Raw genomic sequence first — 23,814 nt, 5'->3', positions numbered from 1 at the left:
CGGGGTAAGATGAATAACTTTTTGCTTAAGTTGTCCTGGAAGCAAGGCAAAATGAGATGGCAGTAAAATCTAATGATCTACCCATATTTCAGGATGTCTTCTATCAATTGAAATGATGAGTAAGCATCTATGACAAAGGGCCATGAAAATATGACCTTTTTAGAAAAAGTGTTCATGTGGCTGTGAGTACTTTTTCCACCACTGAGTATGCATGTGTAGTGTATAGTATACCACACGGGCTGGCGGGGTTCTATAAGGACACTGGCCCAGCCCAAGACAGGCAGAAATCCAAGCACAGAAACGGAACAGAAATCCTTTGTTGCTGCCCTATATGCGGGCAGCATAAGGGTAGCAGTCCTACTATAGCCTGGGGGAAGAAGCTGATCCTCAGCCTGCTTGTGCCAGCTGATGTGAGGATCCCGTAACCTCCTCCCTGATGGCAACAGAGTGAACAGGTTTTTATGGGGGTGGGTGTGGTCTTTAGCAGGGGTCATCGCCATGTTGGCATGTGGTGGACATTTTTGTCAACATCTTTTTTTTGCCACAGACATACAAAATGAGTGGGCAATAATATTACCAGAAACACATAACTAGATAGACCAGATAGACAGGTCTGTAACTCTGAGAGTGTTCAAATGGAACCAAACGGACCCTTACGGGTCCATTAATTTGGTTCCATTTGAACACTCTCAGAGTTACAGGGGGTCTTTGCAAATAAAACATTTGAGAACCACTAGTACTAGTGGACTCCTATTGTGCCATAGTGTCATAATACTGGAGACTTGCTCAGTAAGTGGGTCTTATGATCAAAATAATAACATTATAATGGTGTGTAAAACAGAAAATCTAAAACTTGCTACGGACAAGACCAAGTCTTTGCCACGGACACATTTGGTGACCCCTGGTCTTTAGGGAATCGAGATTTCCTGAGGCAGGGCTGGGTGTACAGCTCCTGCCTCCTGTGTACAGTATATATATACCATATAAACGTACGCCGTTACGGCCCCAGCCTAGGGGCTGCACACACCATGAAAGTTTGGAGCTCCTCTCTCTTTTTTATTATTATTAATTTCTTCAGGGTAGGTTAGTTGTTATGAAATAATAACTCAAATAACTAAACAATATAACCCTAACTTATACCTACCCAAAGTAATGTAACCAAAATACAATTGTTAACCCAACTCCTAATCGGAGAACGGAGGCCTGCACAACATGAAAGTTTGGAGCTCCTCTCTCCTTAACTCCCAAAGAATTACCAGCAACCAGAAAGTCAGCCGACTCAGCCATACAATGTTTTACATGTTATACAACAATATAACCCTAACTTAGTTACCCAAAGTAATAAGACAATTGTTAACTCTTAATCAAGAAAACATGAGCAAAAAGGAATCCCAAAAGAATGGTGCCCACCCCTACCAAACCCTGGCTGTGGACCTCTTCACATAATACAATGACTAAACATACGTGTGTTTGCTGGCAATCTGGCTGGGAGAGGGAGTGAGGAGAACGCTGGAGCTGGTCACCACCAGAGCCATCTAATTCTCAATCAACTCATTCACTCAGCTCACACACACCTTCCACACCTCACACTCTACAGGAGAACCTCACACAAGAACAAAGGGTTATTGCGAACGCAGTGAGCATTTACTATGAGACCCAGCAGATCCTGTCTGTGTGTGTGTGTGTGTGTCACGCTGTAACACCACCCGCCCACCACCAGAGGGCGCAGCTGTATCACACACAAAAACACACACACACACACATGCACAGCAAGCGTTGCAATGAGGAACTCTCCAGGACTGGCAGTATTGGTTCTCCTTCTTCTGCAGACCGGAGGAGCTCTGGGGTTTGCGATCCTACCAGGTGACTCCCTGACCCTGAATCACCCTACCATCACGGAGATGGCTATCTTAAATGCCACTCTACAGGTGTGCCGAAACCTTGCCCTAGAGGCAGGTAGACACTTCACGTCACCAGTAAGGATCCATTGACATTGTGTGTGTGTGTGTGTGTGTGTGTGTGTGTGTGTGTGTGTGTCAAATGTTTTACTAAGTAAAAGTAACAATACTGCAATATAGAAATACTCTTGAGTGAAATAAAAAAATGTGCTTGAGTAAAACTACTAAAGTACTGGCATCAAAATGTACCCCCTTATGGCTATTGACGTAATTGACGTAATGAATCAATAAATCCCTTATGGCCACTGACATAATTGACGTAATCGTTTAATCCCTTGTAATCGGGAGCTTAATATAACAAAATGTAGCAACTTTAAAAAAAAAAGTAGAGTACTTGAGTTACCACTGTCCATTTGACTTCTTCTGGTAGTGTTTATACCGGTATTTGGATGTTTTTTCCCCCACTGCAGCGACAACAGCCTTTGACAGCTGAAGCTGTCATTGTGGCCTGTTCCTCACAGAGGTCCTCGAAGACCTTCCGCCAAGCCATTAAATATATCAAGTGGCGAAATGTACGAGTGGACCTCCGCCATGCGCTCAACGAGAGCTACCATTTTGACGCGGAGAGTTTCACTGTGGGAAGGAGAATCATCACACATGGTTTGTCCGCGGTCAAAGCCAACAACAAGCAAGGGAACTTTGAAGCGGCCAGGCAGATGCTGGGGGACATCTTACACCCCTTACAGGTATGTCTCATATCGTTGTCGTTATCGTTGTTCTGTTTGACAATTTATTTTTCCCCAATTAATCTTGGTGTAAATTGTTTTCCTCTAATGTGAAGGACTTCTACAGTCACTCCAACTGGGTGGAACTGGGCAACAAACTCCCAAACTCCAACCTAATCAGATCTGACACCAGCATTGGCAACATTGCAGGTAGCCTACCAATATCTGTTTGGTTTAATATACAAAATGTGTTTAGCAAAAATCGGAATTCAGGCCAGAGAAATCTGCTCTGGTATCCAGGGAGAGTGCGTGCACAGTTTTCGCTTCGATCGGGCACTATGATCGTTGATTGCAAAATAAAAGTGTCAGGAAATTAGGATGTATGAGATACTTGACCGTGTAAGTTTATGAAATGCTTTATAATGGTGTGTTATTACTTAAGGTTAAAGCAGTATTAATATTTATGAGTGTTTACAACTATAATTATACAGTGTCATAATGTTTAAAATGCATTGTGTATATATGGGCTTCATAGAAAGCATTACCCAGGGATCAGTGTTGTCCGTCTGTCTTGAGAAACAGAAAACATCAGATACCCAGTTAGTGTGTTGTGGTGATAATTTGCCGTTTGTGCAAAAATAATTGGTGGAACTACTTTTCTACAGATGTTAACAGGGCAACCTGCCAGAACTGTGATGGAGATGACTGTAGGAACAATATTTTGGAAGACATCATACAGGAGAAAGTACTGACTTCAGGATACTATGGCATTGCGCCGTTCTTCTCAACCAAACCAAAAGGTAAGAGACTCAGTACAGTCACCTGTAGAGCACCGATCGAAGTCTGACATCACTCAACACCTCCCAGGGCTAGTGGCAGTGATCAGGACCTCAGTACTCTATATTCAATGGTGGAAAAAGTACTTGCATTCATATCTGGGTATTTGGCTCGATGAAAGATTTACATTTAAATATCATATTACTGACCTTACAGCCAAACTAAGACAGAAAATTGGTTTTCTTTACAGAAAGGAAGCTAACTTCCCAATGATCTGTGATATGTGATCTCGGCAGCATTGCAAATGAGGGTGAACCTCAATGCTCTTTTCGAGAATAAATATTATTGGTGTCCAAATGTACTGAAAGTAGAAAGTACTCATTATGCAGAATGTTCCATTCCAAGTTGTCAAATGTATAAATTAAAAATCTTTTCAAAATGGCCGATTTACAAGCTCACAATGCGCTTGTAGATAAAAAAAAAAGCTGGTAGATCTGCTATTTTCAAATGGTCGAATTTAAAAGTGGTTAAGTATGTTTTGTAATAATCAAAATCTACAAAGTAAGATTTAAAATATGTAGTGGAGTAAAAGTACAATATTTGGATACGAGATGTAGTGGAGTAAAAGTAACCTAAGCTTTCTGAAAACCTTTCTTTGAGGTATTTGTACTTTACTACTTTACAATTTCCAAAGTACAAATATCTCAAAGAAAGGTTTTCAGAAAGCTTAGGTTAGGTTTTAGAAGGTTTTTTTTTTAAGCCTCGGGTCTAAATGGGTTTGATTAAAGGCATTTTAAACCATTTGATCACTTAGTATGTTCTCAAATCTAACGGTGAACAGGGAAATGCAGCCACGGAGGCCCTGTCGACCCGTCAAGCGGCATTGAGCCAAAAGGCGGGATCAACAAGGACACACGGACCTCCAGCCACGGTCATCTCCATTCTGAAGCAGCACATCTGGCAATAGCTGCTACCAGAGAGCTGCTGGAGGACATTGATGCAGCAGCCGGACACACAGACTTCCTACAGTAAAGCATCTAACAATGCACATAATGTTAATGTTCACACAAAAACATGACTTAAATTACACACTCCATGAAGTCTTTTTTGAGTGGTACAGTCACTCCATTGCGTAGCTATGTATATGTGTCCCTGTCGGTCTGTCCGTCCGTCGTCCGTCCGAGCAGTGACACACACACACACACACACACACACACACACACACACACACACACACACACACACACACACACACACACACACACACACACACACACACACACACACACACACACACACACACACACACACACACACACACACACACACACAGGCCAGGAAGGAGGGCTTGTACAGTACAGAACCACTAACTTCAGACTGGTCTGACTGGCGGAGCCTCCAGTACTGAGTCTCCTACTGAACGATGACACTGTCCCGGTCACACACTTATTGGCTCAGGAATGTGACATGAACACGAATCTCATGAAATCAAGGCTGGGGTGTGTAATTGAAAATATTTTTTGGGTGAACTACACTATACCGCCCTCTTTTTCCGTCTCCACCAAAAATAGCCGATCTACAAGCTCAAATGCAGCGCGTAGCATCAAAAGTTTAAACGACTTGAGTAAAAATGCTACTCCACCACCACCACCAAATCTCTTTTACCTGCTTTGAGCTTGTAGATCTGCTATTTTTGGCAAATGTTCCCCCCAGAATAGGCATGCATGGGGTTCAAGTGAAAAAGGTGTTTTCCATTTCTCTTTCTCTCGCCTCTTCTGTCAGGTTGATGGGGATCTCCAAGGGATCTAATAAAGCTCTCTGTTTTGTGATTGACGCCACGCCAAGCATGAGGGATGACATTGAGGCGGTGAAGGCAGTGACCTCTCTCTTTGCCAGTAAAGTTGGAACACCAGACGAGCCCTCATCGTACATCCTAGTTCCCTTTAGAGATCCAGGTAGGATAGTTAAAAAAGAGAAATTTAAAAAGAGAATAAAAAATAAACTTTACAGAAATGCTTAATTTGTATCCATTTTCTCCTAAATGACTTGAGTCAATGGTGAACAGTTCTTTGAGTTCCAAAAAGGGTAAACAGTGAATTGTTTAGATGGATCACCATTAACTTACGTACCATGAGATGGTCTATCTGAAGAGAAATTAATCTGACAGTTTACTTTTAATTCCAGGGAGTGTTCTGTGCTATATACTGTATTACATTCTAATTGTACGGATATAACTAAACTTTGCTGTTTCATAGCTTTGCTTAATTACTGATTCAGACCCTCCGCAAAGGGGTTATAACAAACAGGTCTGGTAACTGTGATTTAACACACACCAAGGTAACATTTATATTACTCAAACACACATAGCCTCGACGTTGCAATAATGCCCGTAAACAATCACTTGATTTTGGCCATTTTATTACTATTATCTCATAACACACTCACACACGTACAAACATACTTCTACTACACTTGTGTACAGTATAAAGCCTTATTTGCCTTGTCTGGCCCGTGTTAGATCTAATACAATAGCATGATGATCATTACAACAAAGGAATCTGGGACCGTGGCGTTTAGGTAATAACTGCAAACACAAAGAGAAACACAAGATACATACTATTAATTCACAGATATAGCGACTGCATAGATGCATCATTTATGACTGAATTTAGAGTATTTAACGAACATATAACACATTAAAAAAGGACTTACTTAAACGCGTCATCCCGTTTGCTACATTGTTTCTGTATGAATGAACGAACACATCGTGCCCCCTGGTATAGCTCGCCCCTTCCTCTGTCACCCGACACTTCCTATCCCCATACCATGTCCTGTCCTAGTATGAACTCGCATTCCTGGTATATAGTATTAGTAACACATTGGTAACACATTTACCCCCCAATTAGCTGTATTAATATCTACATCCCTGAGATATACTGCAATTGGTTGATAAGAGGATCTCTGTTCTTATATAACACAGAGTATTTACTGTATAGGCAGTGAACTTCATAATAGCACCAACATTCTATACATAAATGACACAACATGAAGTTACAAATATAAGCTGGGCCGGCACTTAATATTATAATGATCCCACTCACGGAATAAACTCGACACTAATCCATCAACAGTATTCTTATTGACCTCATGATATACCTCATAATCCATGCCTCAAAAGTTTAAAAGACGTGAATAAAAATTCTACTTTTTGTCCCCCACTCTGAACGTTAGACTTTGGTCCACTGATGAGGACAACAGATCTAAACATCTTCAAAGCTCACATTAATGAGCTGATACTACAAGGAGGGAACAATGATTTACCTGAGATGAGTCTTTCAGGGCTTCAGGTAGAGTGGTGTGGACTGCTTCCCTGTTTGTTCTGCAGCTTTTATTCATACGAACCAGGGGTGGAAAGTAACTAAGTACATGTACTCATGTAGGCCTACAAACATTGTGCTTTTACTCCACTACAACTAGTTGAAAACTTTAGTTACATAGTTACTTTGTAGATTGTGATTCAACACTACTTCCTTTTCTCTGTTGTGTTCATCTGTGTATAGCTGGCTTTAACCGGGGCCTCTCCAAACTCTGAGATCTTCCTCTTCACTGATGCCTCGGCTAAGGACAGCCACCTGAAGAGCACGGTGACCGCATTGATCGAGCGCACCAAGACAGTGGTGTGTGGCTGCCATAGATAACAGTATATCGTTGCTCCTATCTTCATATTTTAACTTTGTGTTTTATTTTATTTATTTCGTAAATGAATGCCCTGCTGATCATACTACAGCGTCACACAAAAGTATCCGATATACAAGCTCTGGCGTGTTTTTAGCTTGTTGATCTGCTACTTTTGCTGTTTTTTTTATTTGAACCCTGAAAAGAAACTGTTGGACATATGTTTCCACCCAGAGACAATATAGTATTGTCATATTTTTTTGAGGGGCACTAGACCCTCCTATACAAATGTGTCACATTGACATTTGCCATTGACATGAAAGGAGAATTTACGTCATATGTGGATGGGCAAATCGACTTTTCTAAAGCAACTGTTTTAAACGTTGAATATAAAGACTATATCATGGTTAAAAGATAACATAAGTTGACAAATTAATTCATGAGGAAGTATATTAATTGGATGATGTACGATAAGAGCGCCCCTCACTTCACACAGGTGTGATTTTTGGTTTGTATTTGTTTCTCGATTTGTGCCTTTTTTTTCCCTTAACGTCCCCAACAGAAGCCAAAGCTCCAATATGGTTCATTAAGTATTGTCTTATTTGTAAATATCAGAATAAATTCAGGTAGCTACAGTTAGAAGGTATATGTACGTCCCCCGGTGACTGTAATCCTGGGCGCTACTCTCTGCCAACCTGGGAGAGCCCCGAACTGAGCTCATACATCCTTCAATTCATGAGGAGTGAGCAGGCCGCTTCTTATCACCTGACAGCGGGGAGTTTCTGCGGTAGGACTAATCAATCAATCAAACTTTATTAAAGACACAAGGTCCATATTGACATAAAAAAAACAGAGACAAACAAAAGGCAGACATTGTCTACATAAAATCACAAATGCATAGTTGCATACTATACAGGCTTACACGCCAATGGTTCCACAGTTTAGAAACAAACCTGACTGAACTCAATAAACGGTTAGTCAGAATAACAATAATGCTGTTGACAGAATCCGACAACCTACACATACATTTGTACATGAGGTTCCTCAGCACAGCTGAGCAGGTGGGTACGCCGATGCTGACAAACATTTCGCTTGCACTGCTGCACCGTGGTTATCGTTATTCCAATCCAAACAGTTCCTTCCTCTCCACCAGGCAAACCAAGCTCTAGCTTGTTAAAATTATTTTAAACTTCTCCATCAAATAGTTGACTTGAGGAAGTTGATCCTCTGCCTGGCCAGTATTTAAATCCAACTTCTGGTTCTGTCAAAATCCAAATCTAAATACATGTTTTCTACTATATAAAACCTGGAAAGCATCTGTGTCATTGCAGAGTTTCGGTACTGCCAGTGTGTATACATATAGCAGTGTGTATACATATAGCATTTCTTTCTCAAAACTCTTAGGATCATCTGCATGTAGTCAGTAAGTGAGCCCAGCGTCCATGACATCATGGACACTGCTAAAATATCTAAAACCACATATCACAAAAAAACAGGAGGAAAGTGTTCTAAATCTTCTAAATGTCATTAACATATTGTTTTGCAAAAAGGGTGAAGTGTCCCTTTTAATTAAGAGAGCTACCACATTAAATTGATTTAATCTACATGAATAATTTCATGCAGGTGAACTTCATGCTAACCGGCGTGTTTGGGCGCCGTCGTCGGAGACGGTCTGACAGCGGCGTACAGATGGCCCACACGAGCCGGACAGACGCCCAGGTCTACAGAGACCTGGCTCAGGCGTCTGGGGGACACGCTATTGAAGTCACCAAGAGCGAGCTGCTAGAGGCCACCAGAATCATTACAGAGTCCTCTGCTTCCTCTCTGGTACTGTAATCTTCAACATCATTATGAATTCAACATAAAATAAAATATATCGCCAACAGTGTTTAACAAACTATTCTAAAGTCATCAGCATAATTACCACTGATAAATCAACACTTATTGTTCTTAATGAATATGGTTGCTGTAAATTAAAGCTACACTATTTGAGATATTTAAGCATTTTTAGTACTGTATATTTGTATTTGTCATTCAATGTCATTATGTTCTGATGAATTGAATATGAATGGCCCCAATGGAAACAAGCTGTATGTCAGGCTTTTGGGGGTTTCAAATCCACTTAACAGACCTTGTATTGAACTGTACTTTAACTGGGCTTTTTCTGCAACCTGTTAAAGTATTCTATCAATCAAGCAGAAATATAGCTTTTCAAAATCCCGTATGGGATTAAAAACTATCAGCACATCACCCCAAATTAACTTTACCACAATGAGCTTCAGTCATCTGGTACGGCCAGTGTTGCAAGTATCAAAACAGTTACCTCTCTCACTGCCACCAATGTGGCTTTAGTACTAGGAACAGATTAATCTTTTTTATTTCTGTAGGTGACCATTCTGCAAGCTGCCAGAACCCCAGGAAGGCCCGCTAATTTCACCTTCTCAGTAGACGAATCAGTGACAAACCTAATCATCTACATCACAGGACGCTCCTTGAGTTTCAGTCTTATAAACCCAGAAGGTAAAACGGAGCTGCCAACTCTCACGCAATGAGCGTGGGATGCACGCAAATGACCCTCTTCACACGCACGCAAAACTGTGTCAACTCATGCACCACTGAGACATCCACTTCTGCCGGTATTTGAGCGACAAAGATAATTAAATTATTGTATCTGAACCCATTGACTGTAGTGAAAAGCAGCAATGATGGGTGCATGTGCACGTCTCTTCACTCTGCGCACATTTACGCATGTCATTCCATTGATCAATTTGGCCACCAGACGTGACAGGAGGATCAACAACATAGATCTTCTTAAGATTAATTCATGTGTATACTACACATCCAAAATGTTAGCTGCCGGGTGTACCCTGGACAGAATGCACTGCAGGGGCAGCTAACCCTTCAGTTTGAGGAACAACAATAACACCTGTGAAGGAAGTTACATAACACAACTACTTTACGTCAATATGGCTGCGGTGAAAAAGGTCACTTGCTTGCTGTCAGCCTGTCACTGTGCTCTGTTGGTTTCCAATGCGTGTGTTTTGTTCACAGGAGTGTCTCAGAGCAGTTCTGATAGCACAGGACCGCTGGGTTCCATCCTGGCTGTAGGAAACTTCAGAACCATGCAGCTAAACAAACATGTGGGATCATGGGAAATACGAATGGTGTCCACACAGCCCTACACTCTGAAGGTCATAGGTGACGTGCATTTTACCTATTTGGTCATCTTGAGAACCTAATAAATCAGCAGCAGGGCATACTTTTGTTAGTGAGTTAGCTGTTATGCTCTGTAGCTTTCCCTTTTAAACAGCTAATTATAATTAAATAATAATAATGGCTAATACAAAATGTATGTAGTATATTATTGCACTGACTGATATTTCTTGAATAAATGTATACATTTACATCAATACGAATAAATATCAATCAGTGAAATTCTACTATGAAAGACACATTGCATGGTTCGGAGGCAGATCTTCAAGGGCCTCAAGGGTTGTTCTACGTAGGGCCAGATCTACCAAAACAATAAAATGAGTCTCTATGCTCTCAGTATTCTAAAAAGTGTGAAAAGACACACTGGCTATATGTCTAATTGTCCTATGCACCTATCGCAAGCATATAACTTTCTTTCATGTATAACGTTTTTATTTTCAGGTCAAAGTGACATTGACTTCCTGTTTGACTTTGTGGAATTGGCCCAGAGCCCCTTTACAGGATATGATGTTCTAGAGACCCGTCCTAGAGCTGGTATGCATTGTTTATATGTTTATTAGAAGTTTTCAAATTTGTGTCACTTTAAAAGAATCTAAGGATGGGTCAGTCGGTCGGATGGACGGACGCCCGTCACAAAGACGCGTTCTGAGCTTGTAGATCTACTATTTTTGAGGGGCCCTCCTATAAACTAAACAGCTATAGTGTAGATTCTGTCTGAACACAAACATGAAATGCCATTGACGTAAATTGGAGAATTTACATCATATGTGCCTGAGCAAATCGGCTGTCGGTATGTCGGTGCAAACCCTTGGCCAATAAGGGGTGGTCCCTTATTGGTGACGTAACTACGATGATAAGAGCGCCCCTCACTTCACACAGGTGTGATTTTGGTTTAGAGACTTGGTGTACGATATAGGCTTAAAAAGGAAAACGAACCAGAGTTAAAACTGTACTGTACTGTACTGTACTGTACTGTACTGCGTTCTAAGTATAGAGTGTTTAAACTGAAGTGACATTGATAAATTCCAAATATTATCTAAGTATTCTCAGGCACCCCTGGACTTGTGTCAAGGCATCCTATAGTGTTCTGAGGCACCCCTGGACTTGTGTCATGGCATCCTTTAGTGTTCTGAGGCACCCCTGGACTTGTGTCAAGGCATCCTATAGTGTTCTGAGGCACCCCTGGACTTGTGTCAAGGCATCCTATAGTGTTCTGAGGCACCCCTGGACTTGTGTCAAGGCATCCTATAGTGTTCTGAGGCACCCCTGGACTTGTGTCAAGGCATCCTATAGTGTTCTGCGGCACCCCTGGACTTGTGTCAAGGCATCCTATAGTGTTCCGCGGCACCCACTTTGAGAACCCCTGCTCTACACCACATCTCCTCAACAAAAATAGCTTGTAGATCGACAAATATGGATGCTAAAGTTCAAGTGCTTAAGGATGTTGTTGTCAGGCAGTTCAAATCCCTCTGGTCCAGTTGGGCCAGGGTGTAGCTAAAGGAAGCTTTTTAAGACTCTTTTTCTTTCCCTCAGAAATTGACTGGATGATGCAGCATAAGATATCCATATTTCTTTCATTTGCCATTAAAGGTGTTAATGGTTCATTGTTGGTGACGGTCACGGGGAGTGACTCAGCAGCGGTCACGGGGGTGTCTCTGGTGGAAACATCGGGGGCAGCAGAGGTTAGCGGCACCGTGAGGTTACTGGAGGATGGAGACTACCTAGTCCAGGTGGACAGGGTCCCATCGACGGAGTTTGTGGTGTGCGTGAAGGGGAGGCTGGGCGGCAGCAGAGAGACCAGAGCGTCAGCTGTTGACTTCCAGAGACAGTCTGCTACCAACTTAAAGGCTTCCAGCCTGACTGTCACGGTGAGCACCTGCCATGACTCCATAACTAAACCAAACAAGTGGTTCTCAAACCTTTTCATGTCATCATTTAAAAAAGTGAAATATTTTTACTCAATGAGTGACAGACATGATACTGACCATGATACTATCAGTATCGTTGTCAGTATCATGGTCAGTAACACTAGTGTAAACTCTATTATGCATTCAAAGAGATGCTTCTTCCAGCTTAGCTATTTGGTTATTGGTAAAGAATAAGCTACACTGTTAACACTCAGTCAAATAAGATGTACAGCGTCACCACATGCACACAAGCAGACCGCCTGTATTGATGCTTCACCACTTAACATTAAATTGTGATTTGCCTCATTCACAAACTGCACACATAACACAAGCTAACTATGGATATCTGAAGATTGGACAAGGAGGCCACAGCGTTATTATAGTCTATATCCAGTTTGAAAAGTGCTTATCACAACTCCCAGTAATTGTTGTATCATTCTTCAATACATTTAGGCTGATTCAGATGGCATCTTAGAGCCAGGAACTCCGTTCCCGGTGCCTTTCACTGTGGCGATTAACGGCACAGGGGGAAACGTCACCATCCGAGCCACCAATGACCGTGGGTTTGACTTCACTTCACCAACCAGCATCCTCCTTACAGATGGAGGCAGTGCCAGTGGTACAGTGACCCTCATGGCCCATCTTAATACACCATCTGGATGTGACGTCACCTTAACCATCGAGGCTGAGGCGCCCGGGAGCACGGATACCAACTACGCTGTGCTGCGTTTTTCCATCGTTAACGCGGTAAGTCTCCCAAAGAGTGACATTACAGTTGTATGAACCATCTCCCTTTAACCACTTTCAACCTGGCGTCATTATAGGCGAAATAAATAAATACAAATCTTACATTTTCTGCAGATCTACAAGCTCACAACGCATCACAAAACGACATGTAAACTTGTAGATGTGCTATTAACACTGTTGCTTTGGTGGCTTAAGTGACCGATGGCTTCATGTTTCCTTCTCATCCCGTATAGGTGACAGATTTCACTCGGCCAATGTGTCAGCTGGCCGCCCTGGACCCCCAATGTTCTGAGTCCAACTGCAGTTTGTCTACGTGGCGACTCTCTGCCAGCGTCAGCGACGGCCCCCAGGGCACGGGTGTGGAACGCGTCGGCCTCAAGCAGGGCAACGGAGCACTGAACACCAGCGTGGCAGTGAGCAGCACGCAAAACCAGAACATAACCCTGGTGTCCTACAGCGCCTCCTGCTGTTCACCCGATGTAGAGCTGCAGGTAGTGGACGGAGTGGGCAACGTGGGCACCTGTTTCTACACTGCCAGGGAAACTGCCACTACCCAAACCACCACTCAGCCCTGCTATGTTTTGTTTTTTAAAAGATATTTTTATGGGGCTTTTTCTGCCTTTATTGATAGGATGAAAGTAGTCTGGAGAGAGAGATGGGGGGAAGACATGCGGCAAAGGCCGTCGGGATCGGGAGGCAAACCCGCGGCACGCCGTCAGGCTGGCTCGGCAGCCTATGTGCCCAGACGGTTGAGCTAACCGTCCGGGAGACCTCCTATCTTTGCCTGAATGTGGCTATCACACTGATACTGGCCCCCCTACTAGCCCCTAGTAGGGGGGCCCCTAGTTGGTTCCCTAACTGTGGTGTTGCTCTACAAAATCCCCAGATTATCTTAATGTGCAACATCGTTTTCTCACTCAACAGTAAATGAACCAATGCAGAATAAGTGAATACAGCCAAAGTATCTGCACATTTCTTAAGTGACAATTTAAAGACCTTTCGAATGCTTAAAATGGCCAAATTGTCAAATATTACGCACATATCTATCAATTACACATTAAATGGGAGTGCATTGCTTGCTGATTATCCCTTTCACACCTATGGGCATGTCATAATAGGCGAACATTCAGAAGAAATAGTCAAAAAGTATTAAATAGATCAGGGGTTCTCAACCCGTGGGTCGCGACCCCTCGGGGGGTCGCCAAATTATTTTAGGGGGTCCCCAAATTATTTTTTTATTATCTTTTTTTATTATTATTTTTCACGATTTTTCAAAAATAGCAGAACTACAAGCTCGTAGCGCGCCACTCGGTGGCGCGCTATGAGCTTGTAGATCTGCTATTTTTCAATAGCTAAATTATAACATAATGCTTAAAACACCAAAAGGGGTTCCCGCCCAAAATGGGTTAAGGTTATTGTAGCAGTCAATTTATATTGGGGGTCGGGAGGGGGCGGGGCGGGGGTCCCGAGACATTGCCAAAGCATTTCCGGGGGTCCCCGGCCAAAAACGTTGAGAACCCCTGAAATAGATCTACAAGCTTGCATCACGTTGCCAGGCACTGTAAGCTTATACATGCAGCTATTTTCCGCAAAGACATTGGTGTAGCGGGAGAAAAGCCTGGGGGACCTCATGGACATTTTTGTCAAAATTATATTTTTGCCAGAAACACAAAGAGATAGCCCTGAATGACCATAACAGGTCTGTAACTCAGAGTGAATTGAGAGTAACTCCCATATCTGCTGGGCGAAGTACAACAATGTGCAAACACAGCAGCAAGATTCGTGAGTTGCTGTGATAGGAGAAGGATATCAAACGGAACACAACCACCCTAAAGACTAATCATTGTGTATATTCCTGCACTATACCTGCATCCAGTGATCTATGTACAATATAGAAATTGATCTATTGACGATTCTGACGTTCAAATGTACATATTTTTTGTTTTGATTGTATTGCTGTATTGTGCTTTCTGCTTTGGCAATGTAAACGTATGTTTTCTCATGCCAATAAAGCCCTTTGAATTGAAATTGAATTGAGTGTTCCATTTGTACACTCAAGAGTTATGGTGGGCCCTTGCAAATAAAACATAGTACTAGTTGGACTCATAATGTGACAGTGTTATTCATATTCTCAAGAAAACCTGGAGACTTGACATGCAGTTATTGGGTCTTAAGATCAAAATGATAACATTTTAACGGCGTATGAAACAAAATCTAAAATTTGCCACGCACAAGAACAAGTCACACATTTGTCCATGTACGGACATGGATGACCCCTGAAAATATCAATGATCAAACCAAGATGATGAACGAGACAAATGTTTTTAAAAAAAGGTTGTTTTTTTATTTACTCTTTTACTGATGTCCTCACGTCTCATCTATATCCCTTTACAGAACACACAAAACTTTTCACTTTTTTTTGGTTTTCACATCTTTTTTGCTTTTTTGCTTTGTCACTATTTACATTTTGAAACGTTCGTCAGAGACTGAGAAATGCATTTTATGGTCAGTGATATTCGGATACAGGGGGGGGGGGGGGGGGGGTTGTGTATGAAGGTGAGTCTGGATTTGCATGTGCGGCGTGTGCATGTGCGCGTTTGGTTGAGGTGCACGTATATTTATGGTGTTATGGCTCAAGAGTTTTTTTTTAAAGATATTATTTAGGACTTTATTGGATAGTGTACAGTATGGTGACAGGAAATGGGGGAGAGAGAGATGGGGAGTGACACGCAGCAATGGTCGTCGGAATCAGGAGACGAACCCGAGATACGCTGTCAGCCTAGGAGCCTGGACCGCTAGGCCGGTCCGGGCCGGCTCAGAGAGGTTATATTATTAGGAACCAACTTGCAAGAATTACCATCCATCTTCCTCTCACACCATCCTCCTTGCCTATTTCAGAAGACTTCATATTATTATTATTGATCACTTATAAGTTATCACTCAAAAGCCATAACGCCATAGAGTTGCACAGGGACCGGATGGCTAGAGATTACAAGGCAGTAGCGGGCTTATTGAATGTTATTGTAGGTGGTTGCTATGGTTCCTGGCAAAAATATGAATATACCGTCATTCAGTGTGTGTGTGTGTGTGTGTATGTGTGTGTGTGTGTGTGTGTGTGTGCGCCTGCCAGTGTGTGTGTGTGTGTGTGTGTGTGTGTGTGTGTGTGTGTGTGTGTGTGTGTGTGTGTGTGTGTGGTGTGTGGTGTGTGGTGTGTGGTGTGTGGTGTGTGTGTGTGTGTGTGTGTGTGTGTGTGTGTGTGTGTGTGTGTGTGTGGGCATGTCAGTCAGTGCCATTGGTGTACTGGGAGAGCTTATTCTCCAGGTCACAGATTCTCTTCTCCTGAGACAAAACTGTGGCCTTCAGATTCTGTATCTCCTCCAGCAACCTCTCAATCAGAGGCTGGAGAGGAGAGGATAGGAGAGGAAAGGAAAGGATGGAAGGAGAGCATGAGAGGAGGATGGGAGGAGAGGATTGGAGGAGCAGAGGAGGGGAGAGGATAGGGGAGGAGGTGACAAGGAGGGGATAGGGGAGGCGAGAGGAGAGGAAAGACAAGGAGAAAGCAGATGTGAAGGAGTAAGGGAGAACCAGAAAGGAGAGTTGAGAGGTTTTAGGTAGAGAGTTTAGAAATAGTGTAAGACAAGAGAAAGGAGCGCGAGAGAGGAAATAGGAAGGGAAGGAACAAAGGCAGGATAAAAGAACAAAAGTGGAAAGGACAGGTCAGGGATAAATCAAACCAGGGAGCAGCTTGAAGCAAAGCTTTAGGTTTAGGACAAAGTAAACAGTACAAAAAGAGGAGAGATAAACAGAAAAGTGTTCAACCATGATAGCAAGATGCATATTTGTGCATCGTGCATATAAGTAACCAAGGCACGATAAAACATCAGCTAAATATATTATTGAATGATGACCACACATGTGGTCTGGCATGATTAGCTCATTGAGCGCTACTCAGAGTATACTTGACACTTGACAGAACAAAAAGGTTAGAGTTATATTCTGTATTAGGCATATTATTCTGTATTTCTTTGCATAGACCATAATGTCTTTGTAACAGGTTCTGGTTTACAGAACGTGCGTGTGTTTAAGGGAGTTTGTTGGAAGTTTTGTAATGAGAAACAGGTCAGTGCTCTTAAAAAATATTTGAAAACCGCAAAAAAGGGTACATTTTAAATGGTGGTATTAGTATATCCATCCATCCATAGTATATCATATAATTAAATGTCACCATATTTCATATTTTTGAAAATCTCTATGGGAAAAATGAATGGGTGGCACCACAAAATTGCCGGCACTGCTATGCCCTATTATAGAGAGCAGGCTAGGCATTATTTATGGACCATGTACAGTAAAGGCCCATTCATACTCCAGTTTAAGGTGCTAAGCGACTCACCGCGGTGTATAGTTTTCTAAAGTTAGAAAACTACAACATTATGTCATTCACTGCGGAGTAGCAACTCACTGCTCACCCTGACACATCTCTCTGCTTTTACTGACTGACATCTCCCCTTTCACTCTGGGCTATCACCCCGTTCACTGATTGGTCTAGAAGATGGGTGGGCGGTCCCCTTGGTTTTTCAGGCACGGAGCCAGAGGGAGGCGGAGTCAATGCGGACATCACTGCGAGTGTGATGGACTCGACTCGTTAACACCATTTAGGTGATAAGGTTATCACCTTAAAAGGTGAGTTGCTTATCACCTAAAAGTGGAGTATGAATAAGAATAACAACTGAATGCTATACAACTTACCGGCAGACTGTTGGCATCGCAGGTGGACATGCTGCGACGGGTTGAGGGTCTGGAGTCCAGAACATTCTTCTTGGACACTTTGAGTTCGCGACTCTTTGGCGGCACGTAGCCCTGCCTCATGGACACCAGGATGGGGTCATCGTCCCGGCCTTCCAGCCACTCCTCTAGCTCCATGGCTGGCTCTGGCCCTGCCGTGTCGGGGTACAGGTTGTCCTGGAACAGGTCCGACTGGGGTGAGAGAGGAAGAGAGAGAGGGGGGCGGAGAGGGAAATGAAGAGGCACTTTTATTCTGTGCGTCATCGATTCGCTAGGCACTGTTATTTGTTTACTGTACATATGTCGGGTGACGTTGGCCTAAATTCGGCCATAGCCACTTGCTCAAATGTGCCCAAATGTGATCACATTTGTGATGACGGCTATGGCCGTTTTTGTGCAAAACTATTAAACTAATGCTTGGAATGGATTCAGAATCATGAAAACCCCCTAGTTTGACACATCACATGCTCCTTAAAGCATAATGAAATTTGTAAAGGTTTGCCAGGTTGTCTTAGACAACTTGTCTATGGTGTGGCCACATATAACTGGCGATAACTGGCATTAAGCTATTTAATTGGAAGACTTAATCCAAGACTTAAAATATAAACAAGAGACAGTAGGAATGCAAAAAAAAAAAAAAAGTATGGTCACCAAAATAGTAGTGTTCCCATAAATCCCATGAGCTGTGCAGTTCACTGGGATTGGTCCACTTTTGTAGGGATACACATAGTGGCTGGCCTCTGCAGTCCACCTTTCTGGGAACTGTCATTGTGATCGGTTCACACTTCTTATCAAGGAGCTTGAATAACCTGGGAGGGGAGGAGAGGATTAACATAGTAAATGCAAACTCATACACAACACCAGTACAAGAAAACACCACGCACAATCGTACATCTCTTCCCCAGACTCTCATCTTACAGTCTGTCTCAAAGCAATAATTCAATTGAAATCACTGTAAACCATGGGTCTTCAACAGGGGTTTAAAATCACTGTAAACCATGGGTCTTCAACAGGGGTTTAAAATCACTGTAAACCATGGGTCTTCAACAGGGGTTTAAAATCACTGTAAACCATGGGTCTTCAACAGGGGTTTAAAATCACTGTAAACCATGGGTCTTCAACAGGGGTTTAAAATCACTGTAAACCATTGGTCTTCAACAGGGGGTCCAGGACTCCAGGGAGTCTTCAGAATTACTACATTTTTATTTTATTTTTTTAATCATTAACCACTTAATAATAGGTTACATGTGAACATGAATCCAACATATTAATACAAAAGATTGTAATGTTAGTGTTTTACTAACACTAACATTACAAAGATGCCCAGAACATCGAGATGAACCTGTTTTGTTTATGGCCGCTCCAACAGTAGTGGCAACATAAAAAAACAAAAACAAAAACGTAATGTCAAAATATCCACCGCAGGGTCTGAGACCAGAGCCATTGAGTAATGGTTGAGACGAAGCAGTGAAGGTATAAAGTACGTCAGCCTTGTGTTCATAAAACAGAAAGAATGGGTATTGGGTAAGACTGACGTTATGTATCTTTCAGGACCTTTCTCAGACCCCGAGGTGGATATTTTGACATTCCGTTTTTTTTTTTTTTTGGAATGTTTCCACTACTGTTGGAGCAGCCATAAACTAAACAGGTTCATCTCGATATTCTGGGCATCTTTGTAATGTCAGTGTTAGTAAAAAGCAGGTAAAAGAGTAACGTTTGAGGAAGACTAACATCAGTCACTCTACCGTTCACTGTAGTAGAAGAGGTGCGCCTGGTGAGGGTTTAAACCCCGCAGCTATATATATATATATATAATCTTTATTTCAGACAGTAGTCCATATCACATAAAATCAACGTACAAATCACTGTAAACCATGGGTCTTCAACAGGGGTTTAAAATCACTGTAAACCATGGGTCTTCAACAGGGGTTTAAAATCACTGTAAACCATGGGTCTTCAACAGGGGTTTAAAATCACTGTAAACCATGGGTCTTCAACAGGGGTTTAAAATCACTGTAAACCATGGGTCTTCAACAGGGGTTTAAAATCACTGTAAACCATGGGTCTTCAACAGGGGTCCAGGACTCCAGGGAGACTTCAGAATTACTACATTTTTCTTTGTTGAGGCGCTGTTTATGCGCCGTGGTGTCAGTGTATGCAACAGAGTGCTGGCCCCGCCCCCTCCTGTTGTATAAAGCATCAGGGCTCAATGCAGTCCAGTGACATGACATGTGCTGAGGACTGAGGATTAATTGAAAGGTACTGTACATATTTTTGAATATGTGTGTGTGTGTGTGTGTGTGTGTGTGTGTGTGTGTGTGTGTGTGTGTGTGTGTGTGTGTGTGTGTGTGTGTGTGTGCGTGTGTGTGTGTGTGTGTGTGTGTGTGTGTGTAAAACTGTGTTTTACATGCCTTAAAATAATGATAGATTGTTTCTCTCCGTTCTAACTTCTAAGAGACCTTGAACCATGAAAGAGCTCTTATTCCTGTTCCTGTTTTGAATGAATTGAAAATGGAGGACCCTGATGTAAACTTCTAAGAGACCTTGAACCATGAAAGAGCTCTTATTCCTGTTCCTGTTTTGAATGAATTGAAAATGGAGGACCCTGATGTAAACAAGTCTTAGTGCTTTTTCTGGTTTTATCCTCCTAGCAGTTTTTGTATTGACTTAATTGTACCTTCCTTGAACTGTACCCATTCTGTTCTAACATTTTCAATCAATCAATTCCAAAAGGAGCATGACTCTAAAATGTTCTTTTTGACACTTTTTGATCCAAGTGCCACATTCAAGGATGAGGCCTGGACTTGTAACGACAACGTGTTATTCCACATGGCTTTCTATCTATTGTTATACCACACACGTTAACTTTTATAACAGTAGGCCTTATTATTGTATATAAATAAGATTCCGGGTCCTAAATTAGCCATTGATTGTGTTCAGGCTCACCAGCTAATGTCCCTGAAAGGCCTGAAGCCAAACTCACTTCCCAATCCCTGCATATCAGTACAGTGGTGGAAAGTAACATTTACTTAAGTACTGTATACTTAAGTAACATTTTGAGGTATTTGTACTTTACTTGACTATTTCCAATATCCAATATTTTTACTTCTACTTCATTACATCTCGAATCCAAATATTGTACTTTTACGCCACTACATTTATTTGACAGCTTTAGTTACTAGCTATTTTGTACATTTGGATTATTATTACAAAACATACAGTAACCACTTCAGCCCTATAGGGGAGAACGGGGTAAGATTAATCACTTTTTGCTTAAGTTGTCCTGGAAGCAAGGCAAAATGAGATGGCAGTAAAATCTAATGATCTACCCATATTTCAGGATGTCTTCTATCAATTATTGAAATAATGAGTAAGCATCTATGACAAAGGGCCATGAAAATATGACCTTTTTAGAAAAAGTGGTCATGTGGCTGTGAGTACTTTTTCCACCACTGAGTATGCATGTGTAGTGTATAGTATACCACACGGGCTGGCTGGGTTCTATAAGGACACTGGCCCAGCCCAAGACAGGCAGAAATCCAAGCACAGAAACGGAACAGAAATCCTTTGTTGCTGCCCTATATGCGGGCAGCATAAGGGTAGCAGTCCTCCTATAGCCTGGGGGAAGAAGCTGATCCTCAGCCTGCTTGTGCCAGCTGATGTGAGGATCCCGTAACCTCCTCCCTGATGGCAACAGAGTGAACAGGTTGTTATGGGGGTGGGTGTGGTCTTTAGCAGGGGTCATCGCCATGTTGGCATGTGGTGGACATTTTTGTCAACATCTTTTTTTTGCCACAGACATACAAAATTAGTGGGCAATAATATTACCAGAAACACATAACTAGATAGACCAGATAGACAGGTCTGTAACTCTGAGTGTTCAAATGGAACCAAACGGACCCTTACGGGTCCATTAATTTGGTTCCATTTGAACACTCTCAGAGTTACAGGGGGTCTTTGCAAATAAAACATTTGAGAACCACTAGTACTAGTGGACTCCTATTGTGCCATAGTGTCATAATACTTGCTCAGTAAGTGGGTCTTATGATCAAGAACATTATAATGGTGTGTAAAACAGAAAATCTAAAACTTGCTACGGACCAGACCAAGTCTTTGCTACGGACACATTTGGTGACCCCTGGTCTTTAGGGAATCGAGATTTCCTGAGGCAGGGCTGGGTGTACAGCTCCTGCCTCCTGTGTACAGTATATATATACACCGTATAAACGTACACCGTTACGGCCCCAGCCTAGGGGCTGCACACACCATGAAAGTTTGGAGCTCCTCTCTCTTTTTGTATTATTATTAATTTCTTCAGGGTAGGTTAGTTGTTATGAAATAATAACTCAAATAACTAAACAATATAACCCTAACTTATACCTACCCAAAGTAATGTAACCAAAATACAATTGTTAACCCAACTCCTAATCGGAGAACGGAGGCCTGCACAACATGAAAGTTTGGAGCTCCTCTCTCCTTAACTCCCAAAGAATTACCAGCAACCAGAAAGTCAGCCGACTCAGCCATACAATGTTTTACATGTTATACAACAATAGAGAGTATGCGCATGCTTAAAGTGAATGGCACATCGAGTGGTAAATCGAGTGGCAAAGCAACAGGCAAAGTGAGTTTAACATCGTTTAATGTTGTTTAATGCAATCAAATATGACTTTTCTGTGTGGATGGGCTGTCAAGGCCAGAAAGTAGTTTTTTGCCACTCAGTAGGCGTTCCTGCATAACTTCCTGGTTTGATGATGTCACGCGCATACCCTCTATATAACCCTAACTTAGTTAGCCAAAGTAATAAGAAAAATACAATTGTTAACTCCTAATCAAGAAAACATGAGCAAAAAGGAATCCCAAAAGAATGGTGCCCACCCCTACCAAACCCTGGCTGTGGACCTCTTCACATAATACAATGACTAAACATACGTGTGTTTGCTGGCAATCTGGCTGGGAGAGGGAGTGAGGAGAACGCTGGAGCTGGTCACCACCAGAGCCATAGAGTAAGACAGAGTTACGCAAACTCCGTTCACTTCATGGGGCCAGTCCAATGGCGGCTCTTCTACATAGACTTCTATTGAATGGGGACAACCGGAAGTATTGAATGGGGACAACCGGAAGTTTACGGAATGCATTGGAGTCTATGGGCTCGCGTGAGTACATGAACCACGTGACCGGGCTGTTTTATGCCCCCTCAATATCGCAACTCTTCTATTAGATGGCTCTGGTCACCACCAGCCTCTTATACAGCGTTTCCAGACCTGAGCAGACAGGCGCGGCCAAAGGAAGCTGTCTGCCGGCGTCTCTTTCGGTTTTTAGACAGCTGGTGGATGGAAAAGAAGCTCCACCCACGCGGCTGAATGCCGCGACGGCCAGATTCCCGGAAACGCTTGCCCCGGCGGCAGTCAGCCGTGTGGGTGGAGCTTAATTTCCATCCACCAGCTGTCTAAAAACCCGGAAAAGACGTCGGCAGACAGAAGAAAACGGCCACGCCTGTCTGGTAGGTCTGGCAACAGCTATACCCTTCCTGGTATAGCCTGCAACCAATCGTCTGATGATTGGTAATGGTTGCAGGCTTGCAGCCTACCAGGAAGGATATAAGAGTACCGGGCGTCACCTAATTCTCAATCAACTCATTCACTCAGCTCACACACACCTTCCACACCTCACACTCTACAGGAGCACCTCACACAAGAACAAAGGGTTATACAGTAACAGTACTATACCTATACACATTAAAACATATGAAGACCGGGCTAAATCAGGATGACTCCTACTTACTTAAGATTTTACTTGTAGCAAGCAAAAAAGCTATTACAAGAAATTGGTTACAAAAGAATTGTCCTACTGCTGACCTATTTATCAACATTGTGAAACAACTACATCTCCTAGAACAGATTACCTATTCTTTAAGACTGCAAGGGTGAAAGAAGATGGGAGAAATGGATAGAGTATTTAGCGGATATGGAGTGAATATGGGCTGTGTCTTTCCGGTTGTCAATGAATCCAAAAGTCTGTAATATGCAGTGTTGTAACTAACGCCCTTACATCACGTTACGTTACCTAACGGCGCTACTTTTTGCAGTA

General features: G+C 42.5%; 1 protein-coding gene across 1 annotated transcript in view; it reads left to right on the top strand.

The window, feature by feature from the left end:
* Nucleotides 1-341: 341 nt before the first annotated feature.
* The window catches only part of LOC306928632 (uncharacterized protein), a gene marked incomplete at its 3' end in the record, with an annotated part of 59,824 nt that continues 36,351 nt past the window's right edge, over nt 342-23,814 (top strand). The window contains exons 1-15 of the mRNA XM_079508893.1: nt 342-455; nt 1,775-1,976; nt 2,369-2,644; nt 2,740-2,833; nt 3,289-3,423; nt 6,632-6,747; nt 6,961-7,077; nt 8,699-8,902; nt 9,463-9,595; nt 10,127-10,273; nt 10,730-10,822; nt 11,879-12,156; nt 12,649-12,942; nt 13,176-13,454; nt 17,798-17,910. Of these exons, the coding sequence (XP_079365019.1) occupies nt 1,782-1,976; nt 2,369-2,644; nt 2,740-2,833; nt 3,289-3,423; nt 6,632-6,747; nt 6,961-7,077; nt 8,699-8,902; nt 9,463-9,595; nt 10,127-10,273; nt 10,730-10,822; nt 11,879-12,156; nt 12,649-12,942; nt 13,176-13,454; nt 17,798-17,910 (2,474 nt within the window). The 5' untranslated portion in view covers nt 342-455; nt 1,775-1,781. The remainder of the gene's footprint in view (nt 456-1,774; nt 1,977-2,368; nt 2,645-2,739; nt 2,834-3,288; nt 3,424-6,631; nt 6,748-6,960; nt 7,078-8,698; nt 8,903-9,462; nt 9,596-10,126; nt 10,274-10,729; nt 10,823-11,878; nt 12,157-12,648; nt 12,943-13,175; nt 13,455-17,797; nt 17,911-23,814) is intronic.

Source organism: Electrona antarctica (assembly GCF_951216825.1).
Source record: "Electrona antarctica genome assembly, chromosome: 8".
NCBI lineage: Eukaryota > Metazoa > Chordata > Actinopteri > Myctophiformes > Myctophidae > Electrona > Electrona antarctica.
Note: the sequence above shows the minus strand (reverse complement) of the source record. Positions and strands in the feature narration are given on the sequence as shown.